The 16,259-nt window shown below is 35.7% G+C and overlaps 1 protein-coding gene across 1 annotated transcript; it reads left to right on the top strand.

The window, feature by feature from the left end:
• Positions 1 to 11,880: 11,880 nt before the first annotated feature.
• LOC124356636 (fork head domain transcription factor slp2-like) lies at positions 11,881 to 14,476 on the top strand. The gene has a single exon (XM_046807754.1). The coding sequence runs from the start codon at positions 12,132 to 12,134 to the stop codon at positions 13,197 to 13,199; it is 1,068 nt and encodes a 355-aa protein (XP_046663710.1). The 5' UTR covers positions 11,881 to 12,131; the 3' UTR covers positions 13,200 to 14,476.
• Positions 14,477 to 16,259: the final 1,783 nt, after the last annotated feature.

The following is a 16,259-nucleotide window of genomic DNA, read 5'->3' as shown; positions in this document are numbered from 1 at the left end:
CCGCACCCAATTTGGGGAAATGGGCAAAGTTGTAATAGTGACTCAAAGGTTCATTTCTATTTCCTAGAAAGGTGTCCCGAGTTCCATCCGTCCATCTTTATCCATCCAAAACTAAACAGAGTGTATCCATACTTTTGACTCACACTGTATATCAGTATTGATGAAGAAGGATTACTACTATGTATACCAGTAATGTTTGTTATTATCGTACTAAGTCGGAAACATCGTGTTTATTAGTGCATGTTCATTAATGCCTGCCTTGCTGTTATCACACTCTGTTATTGCTGTTATTGTTGTTACCAATCGTAATGTTACAATCTGGATTGATTGTTTGGTTGTGAATTAGGAAAGTACATTATTTGTCGTATTATGATGTGTTATGTTCCGTATACGGGTAGCTTGGAACCCTGAGGTACTCTAGAACCATGGAAGAACCCGCCTGGGCACGGTCAGCCACGCAGTTGCCACAGAACTCCCGGTAATTCTGTTTATTCCTGGGTTTTATTGGTCACAAGGAAATCCCGATTCGTGGAAAACATTCACCATCGCAGGCCAAACAGCCAAATACTGTCACAAATAACAACACGCATTAACCCAGTGAATAATAATACTGATCACTATCAGTCCAAGATGGTGTCGGCAGGGAGGCTGTGCACAGAGTACTCCAATCCTCGGATTAAGTTAAACACGCTGTAAGAGTAGAATGGAGGTGAATTGCAGGTAGGAGAACATCTTCAGCGGCAGAAAATATTAAGTTTAATTGACTTGAGGTAATTATTTGCCAATGGCGTAGTGTAGCGGGTACAGCGGTTATCGCAAGATAACCAGATCAAGCAACGTCGAGAGTGGCTGCTGCTGGGATGGTTAACCGCTGAGCGATCCTGTCCTTGCAAGCAGCCCGCCTGCCCGGCTGTTGGTGGTGGTTCGGAAGTCACCTTTAAGCCGTTGGTCCCCAGGTTAAGTGTTAGAGAGGGCTTCTTAGCCCTAACTTCGCCTGGTAAAATAAAACATATCTACTTTACTTTTAATTATGTCTGGCAAAACTGTTTTGTTTAACAAGGGCTATGATTGGAAAACGTAATAGTCCACTATTATTTTATTTTATTTCATTTCCTTCCAACGGTCAAAGACCACTTTATAATTATAAACATACTGCAAGGGACAAGCCAAACATGCAACTGGACTTTATATTCCTAGACATAATTGACAGAGTACAAAATATGTATAAATTATAATGAATATAACAGTAATGATAAATAAGAAATAATAAATGAGCAGATAAGCAATCTAGAAATAAATAACAATGCTAAAATAAACTATCCGTAAATAAGTAACAGTGCAGAAAACTATAAATGGATAACAAGAATTAAAAAAGAATAAAGAAATGTATAAATAAATAACAATGTTAATAACATATTTTTAAATAAGTAACAATGCAAAAAAAACTAAGAATGAATAACAAATGATAAAGATTATAAATACCGACACAGCCAAAAAAGATAAAACATTTTACAAATACAAACTACCATCCTTAACAATTTGCTACAAACAATTCAAGTACAACAACAGTATCTAACTTATTGTGAACAATGCCACTTGGAATGTGTTTTTCCAAAACAGGATTGTTAGGAATGGCTAGAAAGTTACAGTACGATTTGACGAGCTGAGAATTGATCAATAATGACGAACTCATTACTTGAATCCACTTAGTGTTTTACTTCAGTTTCTATTAAAGCATTACGTAGAACAATGGTGGGAAGGGTTGATTCGATAAGAATGTTAAGTTCGGCTCCAGTTCACCTTCCACTTAGTGCAGCGTCTGAAGTCTAACGCTGTGACATATTTGACTCCTGGAATCTGGAATCAACATCCATCTGAAGAGATCCAAGAGAGTCGGCGACGAAGAAGCTCAAAACGAACTCAAGAAGTGGTGTTAGGACCTGATGAGACAATGAGAACACCACGTTCATTTCGAACCTCTTCGTCACCGATCTTTTATGGATCTCTTCAGACAAAACGTGGACTCCTGATTCCAGGAGTCAATCTAATACCAGTGTCATATTTCAGACGCTGCACTAAGCAAAAGATGAAATTGAGCTTAACTCAATATTCGTATATGGTTCTTCACGCATTAACACTATTATTTTTTAGAGTTCCAGGAATTTACGTAGGACAGTTTGAAATACAATTCTATAATAATAAAAATTGTTTATGTTTGTAACAGTTTTTGATCACTACTGATCAAAGTTGGATCTTAAAGAAAAAAGTGAAATACTACCCAACTTTTCATTTATTTATTTTATAAAGTCTACGTTGTTATTTTGGGTATTGATATTTTTTGTTATTGCAGTAGTTTAATTTATACTTACTCAACTTAAAAAACGGAAGAAAAATAAAACGACAATGTATTCAATTTGTAGTCTTAACGTCAATCAATATTTAGGCAACAAGCTTTGTCCGTAATTTTGTGTTACATTATTAAAGTAAATCGATTGTAAAAGATATGTGGAAGAGAGGACCTTTTGAAGAGATAGGCCTACTTAGTATTCTGGAACAGCTATAGATAGAAAGAAAAGATGTGGAAAATTATGATCCAATAGTTAATATGTACGACATGTTCGTCGTTGAATGTAACGGCTGTGGTATAACCCTGTCACTGGCAAAGTTATTCTGCGATACAAGCAAATAATTAGCAGCGAAGAATTCAGTCTTTGGCAAAACGTAAAATAGTATAGAAAATAAGAACACTGCATATAAAACAATACCGGTATGTAAATATAAAATAATGGCTAAAACCCTGTTAATATTAGTGTTTGGCCGAATCGGTTAATGAGATTGTTTTTACTTTTCATATAAATACTACAACCAATTTCGAAAACAGTTTTGTAAAAAATTATACAATTATAAAGACATTACTGTTTGTGTAACCCTGCAAACCCTCCGTAGAGTTTTTCAATAAAAGATTGTTATGTTCTAAAAAGAGTTTTATGTACTTAAAATTTATAAACATAATAACACTACCATCACTATATATTTTTGAAAATGCATTTTTGAAAAATTCAATAGTGTATTAGTCATTGATGGATCTGCGATACACTGTCACAACACACGATGACGTGTGAACCTCTGACAGATACCGCACCAGTCGGTTTTGGCTGAAGCTCTGCCTCTTCATGTCGGCGCCAGTTTTCTTGGAGGCTTCCTAATTGCCTAAAGTACATCCAAAACAAATCGGATTTAAGCTGAAATCGAGGGAGCACTTGGTGGCGGGGTGCTTTTACTCGGTGGGAGAGTTTTGGCTGATTCCGCTGTTTGGGCTGATTTCTTTTATCATTGAATAAATCTAAGTCCCTTGCTGTTTGTAAATTTCAAATTACGAAACCGTAGCGAAGCTTTAAACCCAATTAGGCGACTGAAATTAAATTTAGGCCTAATTTAAATTTGGGAAGCAACGCCTTATCTCGGAACTACAAGTGCATACTGGTGAACAAAAAGTGAAAGGTCAAAAAGTCAATTTGGAGGAAAGACAATTGAAATTCTCGGTACCCCAGCAGCAGATGAGCACCCTCCATTCGTCGCGGACTCGGAGACAATCGCACACCCGGGATCCCGGAGGGCCACTGCTACTGGTAATCGATGCCACGCCACGCGGAGGTCCGGGCTCGAACCCGAGACGCTACTGAACTGTCGGCGACAAAGCATCAATAACGACCGACCATTGTGGACTTTTCACAGAAAATAAAGGCAAAACTCGCCTGTGATGCGCGACATCGCCTGTTGAAGACAACAAAACCTGTGAAATTTCGGCAAATTGTTTCCGCCCCCGCGGGGCTCACTCGGGCCTCCAGCAAATATCTGTAGACACCGTCTTCAGATAGTTTTGTAATGATGGATTTAAGCTAAATGTTTACTCCTGGTCTATGCCTTTGTAAAACGCATATAAATAAAACTACCAATCAAAAAATTGTACTTTCAGCATTGCATGGAATTATGCCATAAATCTTGTAGGCTACTAGGAGAAAATCTTCATACGTCTTTTTATTTTATTTTATTTCTGAAACAAGCAATTAGAATACTCGAACTGGAGCTTCTTTGTTATCTATTCAAACGCTTTATCAACAAAACTATCAATCAAGAAATTGTACTTTCTGAATTGAATGTATTATGCCATAAATCTTGTACTAGGGGAAAATCTTTATATTTGTCTGAACGCTTTTCTATTATTTCTGAAACAAGCAATTGAAATACTTGACGTGGAGTCTCTTAGTTATCTATTCAAAACGCTTATAAATAAAACTACCAATCAAGAAATTGTACTTTGAGAATTGAATGTAATTATGCCATAAATTACAATATGGGGAAAATCTTCCTACATCTTATTTTCTTTTATTTCTGAAACAAGCAATAATTGGTATACTCGAAGTGGAGCCTCTTTGTTATCTATTCCAAACGCTTATAAATAAAACTAACTATCAATCAAGAAATTGTACTTTGAGAATTGAATGTAATTAAGCCATAAATCTTGTACTAGGTGAAAATCTTCCTACATCTTATTTTCTTTTATTTCTGAAACAAGCAATTGGTATACTCGACATGGAGCCTCTTTGTGGTATATTCCTGTTCATAGACCTTTTATTTACAGTAAATCATTCAGTCTCAGCCTGACGACTCTGGAATAATCTTCCGATCATATCAGAGGTATTCGTAGTCGGGAGCGGTTTCAGAGGGTGCTTAATGACCATCTGTTTCGGGCCTCGTCGGGTGACGATTTCGTGGCATAGGGTATGGGACGATAGCTTCTTTGTATGAATGGTGATGGGTAATGTCTGTTAATTTCCTTGTAATTTTTAATTTAATGAAGAAACTTCTTTTCATTTTATTATTTTATATAAATATAGATTATTATTTTTGAATGTAAAACAGTAATGTAGACTATACTGTGGCTCTGTTTTACAATAATAATATCGTTTATAAATTTATGGTTAGGCGTTTATAGTCCTAGCCTCGCCAATTGAATAGGTTTTTCTTTATGTTCAATAAAGACATTTTTAATTTAATTTAGTTTCATAAGTAATCTTATTGACAGTCCAATATAAAAGGCGTGTTATTCTTTAACGAGTATTAGTTATGTTTTGTGATCTAAGTTAACAAAGTTAAAAAAAAGAATAGTTCATTGATGTAGATGAAATTTTGTTTTAGGCTCTTTCCCTTATTAGCCTACATTATCGCCATATTATGAAGCAGAAACATGTGTAGGCTATCTTACTACTTAATATCAGAATATAGACTTGTTTTCCCACATAGTGGTGCTAGATTGTGTACAATTTTCAGTATATTACTGAATATAGAAATTTTACCAAAATGGATATTAGAAATTTAAACATTTTGTTGTAGTCACTATTGGGTTTAGCACTCAAGGCTGAACAAAGGAGAGATTTTATAAGTTGTACACGTTGTAAACTAGACACACTTTGGGTAGACTCTACACAAACTCTAACTCTAACATGGCAGGGTCTATTTCAAAAGTCTAAATTTAGAAACACCAATTATCTTTCCCAAACAAAGAAAAGGTCCCAGACCGCAGGGTAGTTCCTCAAAAGAATCTTCCGGTAGACTTGTCGCCCTAACAATGCTGGTATGTTTATGGAACTGTCCTGGAAGACAATGACCATTGGTCTAATCCTGGTTGTGACAGACTCATCACATAGATTTATGGCATCAGGTGAAGGGCTTACAGGGCGCGTCTTGGGAGGCCCAAGAAGGGTAGGTCATCGACCCTCCCCTCCCCCCACCCATTGGACAAGGTAAGAGAAGCCAGAAACAAATATGGTTTAATATAATTTTACTATCGGAAGAGTTTTCGGAAACGAGATTATTCCGGTGTTTTGCGTGTCGCAATAAAAGGCTAACAAGAAAAGAGGAAATTAATTATGGCCGTTTTCTTCGAAAGATTTTCGTTTTTTTTACAAAAACACATAAAAACAGAAATAATATATAAATTACCATGATGTTATAACGTATACGGAAAAAATGCTTAAAGGTATGTCATTGCTAAAATCTGGAATACTCTTGGTCAAAAAGTTTTGAATTTTGAACAATTTCATTACTTTGTCGTCGTTCAGTGATACAAAAAATCAGTAACTCTACGTTTCGAGAACTACAATCTGATCTCTTCTTCAGGTAGGTGGTTAGTCTGTGAATGTAGACCTACTGGGACCTGTATTCTGTAGTTCCGTTTTAATAAATAGTGTTGTTTTTAGTTTTTGATTAAGTGCCAAATGTTTTACTGCCACTATTAGACGGTAGACGTTTGAAGTGAGATGTTTAGCGTGTTAAGAGACGTCGCGTCGCCGAGTATAATCATAAGGCATTTTATCATGCGATATGGTAACACATGTGATTCAGTTACTTTGTTAGATTGATTGGTTGACAAAACGATATGTATCGATACTCTGTTGTTTCGATTGATTTATTTCATTATTATTTTACTCCAAGAGTTAGGCCTACATGTACGGTACCTGTAATGTTATATACTACCCTGGTCCGTATCAGAATGATGAACTTTACGTGCATTTGATGAGCGTTCTAATTTGCTTATTTGGCTCAAATAGCTGTTACAGGTGATAGGGTAGTGAAGTTGTGTTGTATTTAGTTTTTTATTAAGTAGACTACTGTAGCCTATGTTTTAAAGTAGCCTACTTGAAGCTGACACACAACATAGTCGTTGTGATTCCTGACTTATGCGTGTCACAACGCTCTGGTATGATTTGTTTATTTTAACCTAGTTTGTAATTATGTGTTAGGTTAGTTATTTACCTGATGAAGAGATCAGATTGCAGATCTCGAAACGTAGTGTTACTGATTTTTTTACCACTGAACGATGGCAAATGCCCGGAAAATATCCGGTTTCCTTCACAATCCTTCCATCGTCAAAAACAAACTTCAAACAAAGAATTTCATCACGTGAAAGTTATTTTATATTCATGGCAAACAGGAAATTTTCACTGAGATTTGGAATTAAGTCGTGCTTGTATATTTTTAGCGCAATTCTTGTTATTTTACTTCCTAGAAAATCTGGTATTATAACTTGTTAATGTAGGCTACTGTTGTCCTTTACCTGATGTGTCTACTGTATGCTATTTAATTTATACTTGGCGTTACTGCTTGAATTTCTCTGTTTGTAATATACGTATATTATTTATTATATTACTATCCGTAAAATTGTAAATAAGCTATCATACTACACTATTTAATGCGCATATCTGTGGTTTCATTATTATAATTGTTAATTTGCTATGATAATAGGCGCTATAACTTTGTAGCTCCGTTTGCATGAGTGATCAATTAATTTGTAGCTTACAAGTTAAAATTTAAGATATAATTTGCATGTGCTTTGCTGGGCACCCGACAAACTTTTGTATTTTGTTGCATTATTGTAATAAAGCATCTTCAAATCTTGATAATCTTGATTCTAGCAGTGTGTAGTCTAGTTTACGCTTTTGATGACAAACGTAACAAACATATTGCATACACAATTAACAAAGAAAACAATTGTAAATCATTTTCACTCTAATAAGTCCGGGACATTCCACATATAATGCATTTCCTCTACCTTAATCACTCTATTTTCTAACCGTCGATTTTTTTGTCGCTCTTTTAATTTTTACAACATGAACTGTATGTAGCCTAAATTACTGAACGTAATTTCGTGTATGATATTATGTAATACCTACTAAAATTTTTATATGTGACACTATTTCTTGCACATTTTACATAAAAATGAATAAATAATTATATGAAAATGAAAGATTGAAATAAAACACACTGACAGCTGCGGGTGTATCCGGTTATTATTCCGGTTGTTCTTAAGTCGACACATGTCCCATGCTGCAGTGTAAAGGCATTTAAAAAATTGTGTTTCTTGGTTTCAAATACATGTAACCTTTTTTTAAATATACCTTTCAGAGACACTCTTTAGGGCAGCCTATTTCAACGCCATTAGGTGTCTTCACATTAATTTGTGATCAAAAGGAGCATAACACTAATATGTGTTTTAGTTATTATATTTCCAAGAAAACCGCCCAATAAAGTACAGTTCTTTGAGCCGAGTTTTCAAAATCACTGTAACCTTTCTAAGACGTTTACTTGTTGAAATTCCGTTGCGAAAACGAAAGAAGAACAAATGTCCCTAACTGCGCGCATACAACAAAGATATTTAAAGGTTCGTGGTTATCCGTATATTCTAGAAGTCCAATCGTGTGGTAGCTTTGAAAGTTTCTATTTATAGAACGTTATTGTCGACAATTCAATAAGACGTGTTTCAGGATTGACGCTGGTCCTCTTCAGACATTTCATTGTGTGGAAATTAACAAAAGTCTTATGAAGGAAGAAAGGACTATTGTTGGAGAGAGAAACAAAGGTGCTTAGGGAAGTCAAGGTTTTGACCGCTCGATAACCATTCGCTGGGTGGCGAGCTAAATACAAGTGAGGAAAGAAGGAATGAGGTACAATCATTTTCCCTTGGATTTCAGTGGATTTAACACAAGGCACTGGTAAAAATTAATATTTTTGATTGACAACGCCTAGGATTTTGTCGGGTAGAATAAAAGTGAAGTAATTAAGCCCTCTTTAACACTTAACCTGGGGACCAACGGCTTTAAAGGTGGCTTCCGAACCACCACCAACGGCCGGGCAGGCGGGCTGCTTGCAAGGACAGGGTCGCTCAGCGGTCACCCATCCAAGCAGCAGCCACGCCCGACGTCGCTTGATCCGGTTATCTTGCGATAGTAGAATACACTATAGACTAATACTTTGAAGGTAATTCTAAAAAGACTTTTAATTTAATTTAAATTTTCCTAATAATAAACATTAGAATATTTGCAAATTATCAAAGTAAAACAAAATATAGGCCATATTGCATATGAAAAAAATAAATTCTCTAAGTTACAAATTCATGATGATTTTCGTTATCTTCGTAGATGTTGTAGCTGGATAGTAGCAAGTCTAATGCACAGAAGAAATTATCGTTATGTGAACATCTGGTTGTTTTTTAGCGTACAAGATATTTGATATGTTGCACAATTTATGGCCGAGTGGCCGAAAGCCAAATTCACGTTTCCCACAACAGACCTTTTCGATCGTTAGAAATCTGGATATCCATCACCAAAATCGTGAATACTGTGAAACTTATTTATATACATTGCGTATTCTGTTTCAAATCCAGGATCTAAAATTTTGCGAGAATCTGAGAGTCTAATTCGTACCAAATATGTAAAACCAATCAGACATACATATGAAAATACAAGTGCTTTACGTTATTAAAGCGAAAAGCTGTACAATTACATGCGCTCTATTGATTGAAGCCTATTTTATGATTCTACCGGTATGTTAGCACATGTAGTTTCTACGGATGGAGTCGTAGAGAATTGGTGAAACGCCTATAAGCATAAAAATAGGTCTAGTAATATATTATTTTATGTTATTAATATATAAATTATATTAGGTTATTTATGAGACAAGAACAATTAAATCAGAAAACTAATATAAAACTAGCGATATATGATCTTGGGGTAATATAATCTTAATCTTCGCCGGTACGGTTGTAACGGCTTAATAATTATACAATTTTAAATTATCACAGCCTATAATTAACCGTTAAAGTCCTATTAAATGTCGATTGACGCCGGGTAACTTAACCTCATTATATCTTATGAGTAGGCCCAAAATGTGTGAAAAATCAAATAATTGCCTAAGGGTATAAAAGCGATGGGTGGGAAGTGTTGATTTAATGTCAATGGTTTAACATTCAGCATTAACAGTTCACCTTTTCACTTAGTAGACTACAGCGTCTGAAGTCTAACGCTTTGACAGATTTGACTCCTGGAATCTGGAATCAACATCCATCTGAAGAGATCTAAACATTCGGTGACGAAGAAGCACGATTGTGCACCTGATGAGACAATGAGAACACCACTTCATCTAGATTATATTTGTTTTCAGTCCAGGTCTCTCTGATGTTGAACGATATAGTCTAGAGTTCGTTTGAGCTTCTTCGTCGCCGACTGTTTTGGATTTCTTCAAATCGGGCAAAAGTTAAACCTCAGACGCTTGATTAAGTGGAAGGTACGCGAAGGCAGTGTATTTTAAGCGTAACATACTTCCGTATAATAGCTAAAACATTTTTTTATAGTTTATATGAATGATGTGAGGCTAAATAACTGAACTCGGTAAAATGAAACTATTTCTATTCAATTTTTCATGTTTACAATGATATAGAAAAGTATTAAAATCGGTTCTAAGTTTCGTGAATCAATTAATTAATAGTCTATTTAGGCTACTATGATTAAAAAACGTGGTTTAATTCAGAACATCCTAAGAGAAATTTGTAATTGGCTGCTTTTGGTAACAAAAAAAAAAAAAAAAACAAAAAAAAAACAAACAAATAATGAATAAAATCAGAATTTCTTCAACAATCTTTTTAAGATCTTGTTCGATTTGCTCCAAACATTATCTTTATTGGTTTGTAGCATACGTGTCGAAAAAGGACAAGAAACCAAATACAGCACAATAATTAAAGCTATACATAGGCCTATAGTAGGACTATATTAGGCATACAAGTTGAATTGTAACCGTTTATTTCCTACCACTAAAACGGTTGAAATTAAACAATACGGGTTTATTTAATTAAATTAGTGTTTATGAAATATCGTCTGAAAATTGTTTTTTGATAGACCTGTAATACAGAACGTTTGTATAAAATTTAACAAAACAATAAAAACAAAGGAACGTTTAAAAGTCAAACTAGCCTAATATTTTAAAATTAACCGATAAATATACTATATGGATAGGTACCTACAATTCGTTAAAAATAAAACAGCAGTTAATAGTAAAATTTAAACGGGAAAAATATATATATATATATATGAAGTAACGAAAAAAGAATAAAAGAAAAAGCGTCAAAAATAATAAATATACTTAGTTTACAATTAAAATCAATGAACTAAATAATAATAAATGAATTAATAATTATCACGTTTTATTTTTGTATTTTATGTAGGCCCTAAACCTTGTTAACTTTAATTTAGCTTGCAAACTGCATTTAATAAACACAAAGAAGTGGATCCCGAAGTTGGATATTTCGAAATTTTTCGAAGTAAATATAATAAATACTACATGAAACAAAAACACGGATTAATCAACAAAATTGGGGTCTAGCTGTAAAATTTCTTCAAAAACACAATTTAATAAATTAAATTAGGTAAGGACCATAAAATTATAGAACAGCTACCTACGCAATAAGTAGATTATTTTACCGATTAGATGAAAACATGTAACTAATTATTTAAAAACAGAGAAGAAACTCGTACGCCGTAATGTTTCAAATACATTGAAGTAGACATTCGAAATACATTTATATTCTCATATTTATTCGTTTAAAGGCGTGCTACATTTTTTAATACTCTAAAGCAACGCTGAATTTGAATGTTATTAATTGTGCACAATTTGTTTGTTCTTCTTAAAAATCTAATTTGATTGCCCAATATTTACCGATTGTTCCGACCGACGCGCTTTGCTGTACCGGAAACTTTCCGCCCCCGATGTCCGCCGGAACCCACATTAAATTGTCAATAAACTGACAAAGCTTGTGGATAGATTCAATGGAATCGTTTCCGAAGGTAGATATAACTAAAAATAGCCCCTTTGCTGTCAAACCCGTGTTATATCAATTAAAGCGGCAGGGTGTTGTGTTTGTCCACAAGGTGGGGAGAGGGGAGCGCGGCGGGCTGTGATTGGTGGAGGGGCGTGTCCGCGGGGAGGGGGCGGGGCCAGCTGTTCTCCATGTCGCCGACAACACAGCTGTCGAGTAGAACAAGTCTTCAGTACCGTCAGAGCTATCGGACAGGTCAGACACTCTGAACTCGCAGCTCGCTACCGTCACGTTACATAAGTATTGTTGTGTTTTCGTGCGCTGCAAGCGATGTAAAACAGATTGTAATCTTGTTTGTTGATCGTTGTGTTTGTGCTTTCGGAAATCCCACGAGTGTTGTTTATTTGTGCCGGTGAAGGTTACTCCTTCAGCAGACATTCTGAACCAGTTCGTCGACTGTCGTTTCACGCTTCCCGAATGAACAATGGTGAAAATTGAAGAGTTGCCATTCAGCATACCTATGATGGCGCGTACCCCTCTGAAATCATCCTTCAGCATCAGCTCGATCCTGCCCGAGACGGCGTCGCAGCCACCCAGCCCGCACAGCCCGGAGATGGAGAGTTGCCTGCCTCCCAGCACGTCCAGCGGGAGCGACGTGAGCGACCTGGAGTCCGACTTGGACGTGACGGGGACTGGAACCCCGCCTCCCTTGGATTGTTCCAACAGGTCGGTGGAAAAGGACGAGAAACCCGAGGAGAAGAAGAAGAACGAGAAGCCTCCCTACAGCTACAACGCCCTCATAATGATGGCCATCAGGCAGAGCCCCGAAAAGAGACTGACACTGAACGGCATCTATGAGTACATCATGAGGAACTTCCCCTACTACAGAGAGAACAAGCAGGGTTGGCAGAATTCCATCAGGCACAACCTCTCCTTGAACAAGTGTTTCGTGAAAGTCCCTCGGCACTACGACGACCCCGGGAAAGGCAACTACTGGATGTTGGACCCCAGCAGTGAGGACGTTTTCATCGGTGGTACGACCGGGAAGTTGAGAAGAAGATCGACGGCGGCTTCGAGAAGTAGACTGGCGGCCTTCAAGAGATCTGTTGTTCTAGGAGCGTCATCGTTGTATCCTGGAGGTATCGGACCAGCGGGGGCTGCAGGACCTTTCCCCGCGCCTTGGATGTCTCCTCTGGGCCAGTTCTACTGCAACCCCGCATCACTGTACCACAGGTTCCCCACGAGTTACCCGTACCCGGGGCTGCTCCAGCCGATCCCCAAACCCACGCCGTTGACGCCGTCTATCGGTTTCTCGGTGGACCGTCTCCTCGCAGATTCCTCCAGCCAGTTCCGACCCAGCGTCTACCCTCCGGGCTACGACCTCTACAGCAGCCTCCGGTCGTCCCTGCAGCACCAGCAGCTCATGGCTGCCGCCTCCCTCGCCGCCCCCACGCAGGTGACCCCCACCGCATCTTCGTCCTGTAGCAGTAGTCCGGAACCCCCCAGGCCCGTGTACAAGCCCGTCACAGTTCTATCCAGACCCCCCAGCTAGTTCTGTATCTCCACCAACGACCGCTCCGCTACCAAAGTGAGTTCACATTGATCTCTTCTCGCAGAGTTTAAAGTAAGTTTAAAATAGTCGTTATAGTCTGTGTTCTATCTATATTTTGTTCAACACATTTTAAATTCGCACGACAAATTAGTCCAATTATGTTGTATTCTGTTTTAAGAGTAAATTGAATGTTCAATTAGTTTATAATACTGTTAGGCCCTGCCGGTAATTTACGAGCAGTACTTATCAAGTTTTAATAAAGTAATGTGTTGGTCTGCCCCACCGCTTAATAATGTAGTTAAGTTAAATTTACTGAATCTTCTTGTTTTATGATTTTAAGTATTATTATAACCCGTATTGAACTGTGATTATAGTCTAAAATGTTGACAGTGTTGTATTAAAAAAATGTCTTTCCGTTCAATCAAAATTATTATAAACTTTTAATAAAACCTTTTTATTTTAAATTTTATTAAGAACTGCAATGATGCCTTAATTTTAGACTAGACCTCTCACTTGCTACTTACAATATTGTTGATTTGTAATCGCAAGACGAATTAAAGTTATTGTTCTACTGTAGTTTTGTAGACGAAGGTTAATAACCGTTAATTGTTTTGTGTGGTCAATGAATTTAATGACACTACAGTAGACGTTTGTTGAAATTAAACATGTAGTCTACATTCTTGACAGTTAATTTAATTCGCTTGCCTACTACATCAATGAATTAAGACTAATTAATTGTCAAAACATTTCGAATGTACAAAGTCTACATTTTCTTATCGCAAAGAATATGATCCAATTTAGCCTAAATACGCGCTTTAATACACTTATTGTTTATAGTTTTATTGGATTATGTTTTAGTTATAGAGAAATATGTAATAATATGTTTGGTAAATTATAAAGCCTTAATTGAAAAATAGCTTGGCCAGCAGTGCGGACTAAAGATACCAATCGGCGGACGTTGGCGAATTTAATAAATATTTTATTAGATTTTAATGTGTGCCGATACACAAGCAATAAAGAACCAAATAGGGAAAGTCCGTTTAATTATTTCTAACATTTCCAGAAGGCACGGCGCTGACCTTAATGCATTGTCTGGAAGCGTTACTTTGTAAATGTAACTTTGAACTAAATTAATAATAATTTTATTTAATATTTACTTTTGGAAATTATTTACGGTGGTACGTTTGTTACTTTACGAATAAATTTCACTTAAGCGATATTTTAAATAATACAAAAACAACAAATCGATTTGTCGACATCAACAGAAAATAAAATCAATTATGTGCGCATAATCAAATTTAAAAAGTTCTCAATTATTTAAAAGTATACCAAGATATTTTATGTTAAATCTTTATGTTTCTTAACACTTTCTTTAGAAATAAAAATTCGTTTTTATATATTTTACAAAAATTCAAATAAATAATATTTATTGTTTGTTTTTACCGCTTTTCATGATTGTTCTTACCAAAAAATATGAGTTTCTTTCTGTATTTCTTCTGTGTTAATTGAACTAAGATTATCTTTTTAAGAACAAACTCGCTTTCTGCTACGGTACGCTGACGCGCTGTAGGGATGGAACAGCTACCGCTTCTGTTGCAGAAACAAACGCGCCGTTTTTGTTTGCAACTCGATATTTTTGCACAGGTGATGTTTGTTTGTTTTCACCGCCATTAGCCCTTGTCACAACACTCGCCATTGTTTTTGCCGACGCCAGTTGATACTTCCAGTCTGCGAGGCCCAAACAAACGTTTGTTTTTCCGAAATCGGCGCCCGAAGTATCCGCTTTCGCCGCAAATTGCGTAAACCCGATCGGCTCGACCCGAACCCGAGCTGAACCTTTCCTTATAATGTTTGTCCTGTAATAATTCAAGTGTGTTGAAACAAAGGACGAAATTAGGTTAGTCTTGTGTTGAAGGCTTTAAATTTCTTTCCATGAAAGAACACTACTTTAGTATGGTTTATTTAGATAGTATATACGCCTTTAAACTGTGTTGTATAGAAATAACTGAATTATAATGTTATTTAAATTGCTAAAACTAATATTTTCAACACGGTAGGGCCTATTATTTTTGCAAAATTAACAGAAATGCGTAGCCCAAAACGCAAAGTTCTGGAGTAGTATTAATAATTATTGTATTAGTTTTAACTGTAATAAATATAGTATATTTGTAATTGTCTACAAAATCACGAATTAGCCTGTACATTTCTCGTTTATGTAAATATGTAAAAATGTAATTGAATGTAAATGATTGTTAACTGTCTTGTAAATTTGTAAATAAGATATTATTAATTTAAAACTAGATTATTTTATTTATATTACATAGTATATTTGTGCTGGACTAAATAAAAGCACATTTACACCCAAAGTACCTGAGTTTTATTCTTAGACTGTAGATTCAACCCTTTTTATTTCTGGTTTGTAAAAGTTTTACAAATTGAAATAATTGAAAAGCATTATCTAACATAATTTTTTGTGGTGGTCTAAAAGACAATACCTTGTTTATATTTTTCATATTAAATTCTTGTCTAATGCTATTATTCAAGAAGTTATTACAAGAAACCTTTATTAGATCAAGAGAGTTACTTAATTTTTATAGTAATAGGCCTAAATGTAGGCCCACTACATTATTTTTAAGAACTCTTACAGTTGGTTTTAAAGTCTGTACTGAGTTAACATAAAATTCAAGTACAAAACTAACAAAGAAATTCTCAAATATATTGTCCACCTAAATGACTATCAAGCATATCAAAGCAAACAATAAATTTAAGTAGAAGTTTTAGAGATTAGCCAGCTAGGCTATATATTTATGACCTTTAAGCATAAAAAGAGTGTTCAGTTAAGCGCAACAATATTATCTAAATTTTACCAAAAGAAAATTATTTTATTTAAGTCAACACTTAAACAAGTCTAACACTTCACTGCCTTTATATTTTATTTAAAACTGCAGCACTCACAATATTCTTATTTCTGTGGTAACAACATTTATTGAAAATACTTGATTGCATTCGAGATTGCATTATAGAAGTAATATTTTCCAATCTTTGTATCTTAAAACATAT

The sequence above is a fragment of the Homalodisca vitripennis genome, chromosome 3 (genome assembly GCF_021130785.1).
Source record: "Homalodisca vitripennis isolate AUS2020 chromosome 3, UT_GWSS_2.1, whole genome shotgun sequence".
NCBI classification, from domain to species: domain Eukaryota; kingdom Metazoa; phylum Arthropoda; class Insecta; order Hemiptera; family Cicadellidae; genus Homalodisca; species Homalodisca vitripennis.
This window is presented reverse-complemented; position numbering and strand designations above follow the sequence as displayed.

What these genes read in the sequence shown, in the direction of transcription:
- LOC124356636 (XM_046807754.1), top strand. Translation starts at nt 12,132, where the DNA reads ATGGTGAAAATTGAAGAGTTGCCATTCAGCATACCTATGATGGCGCGT.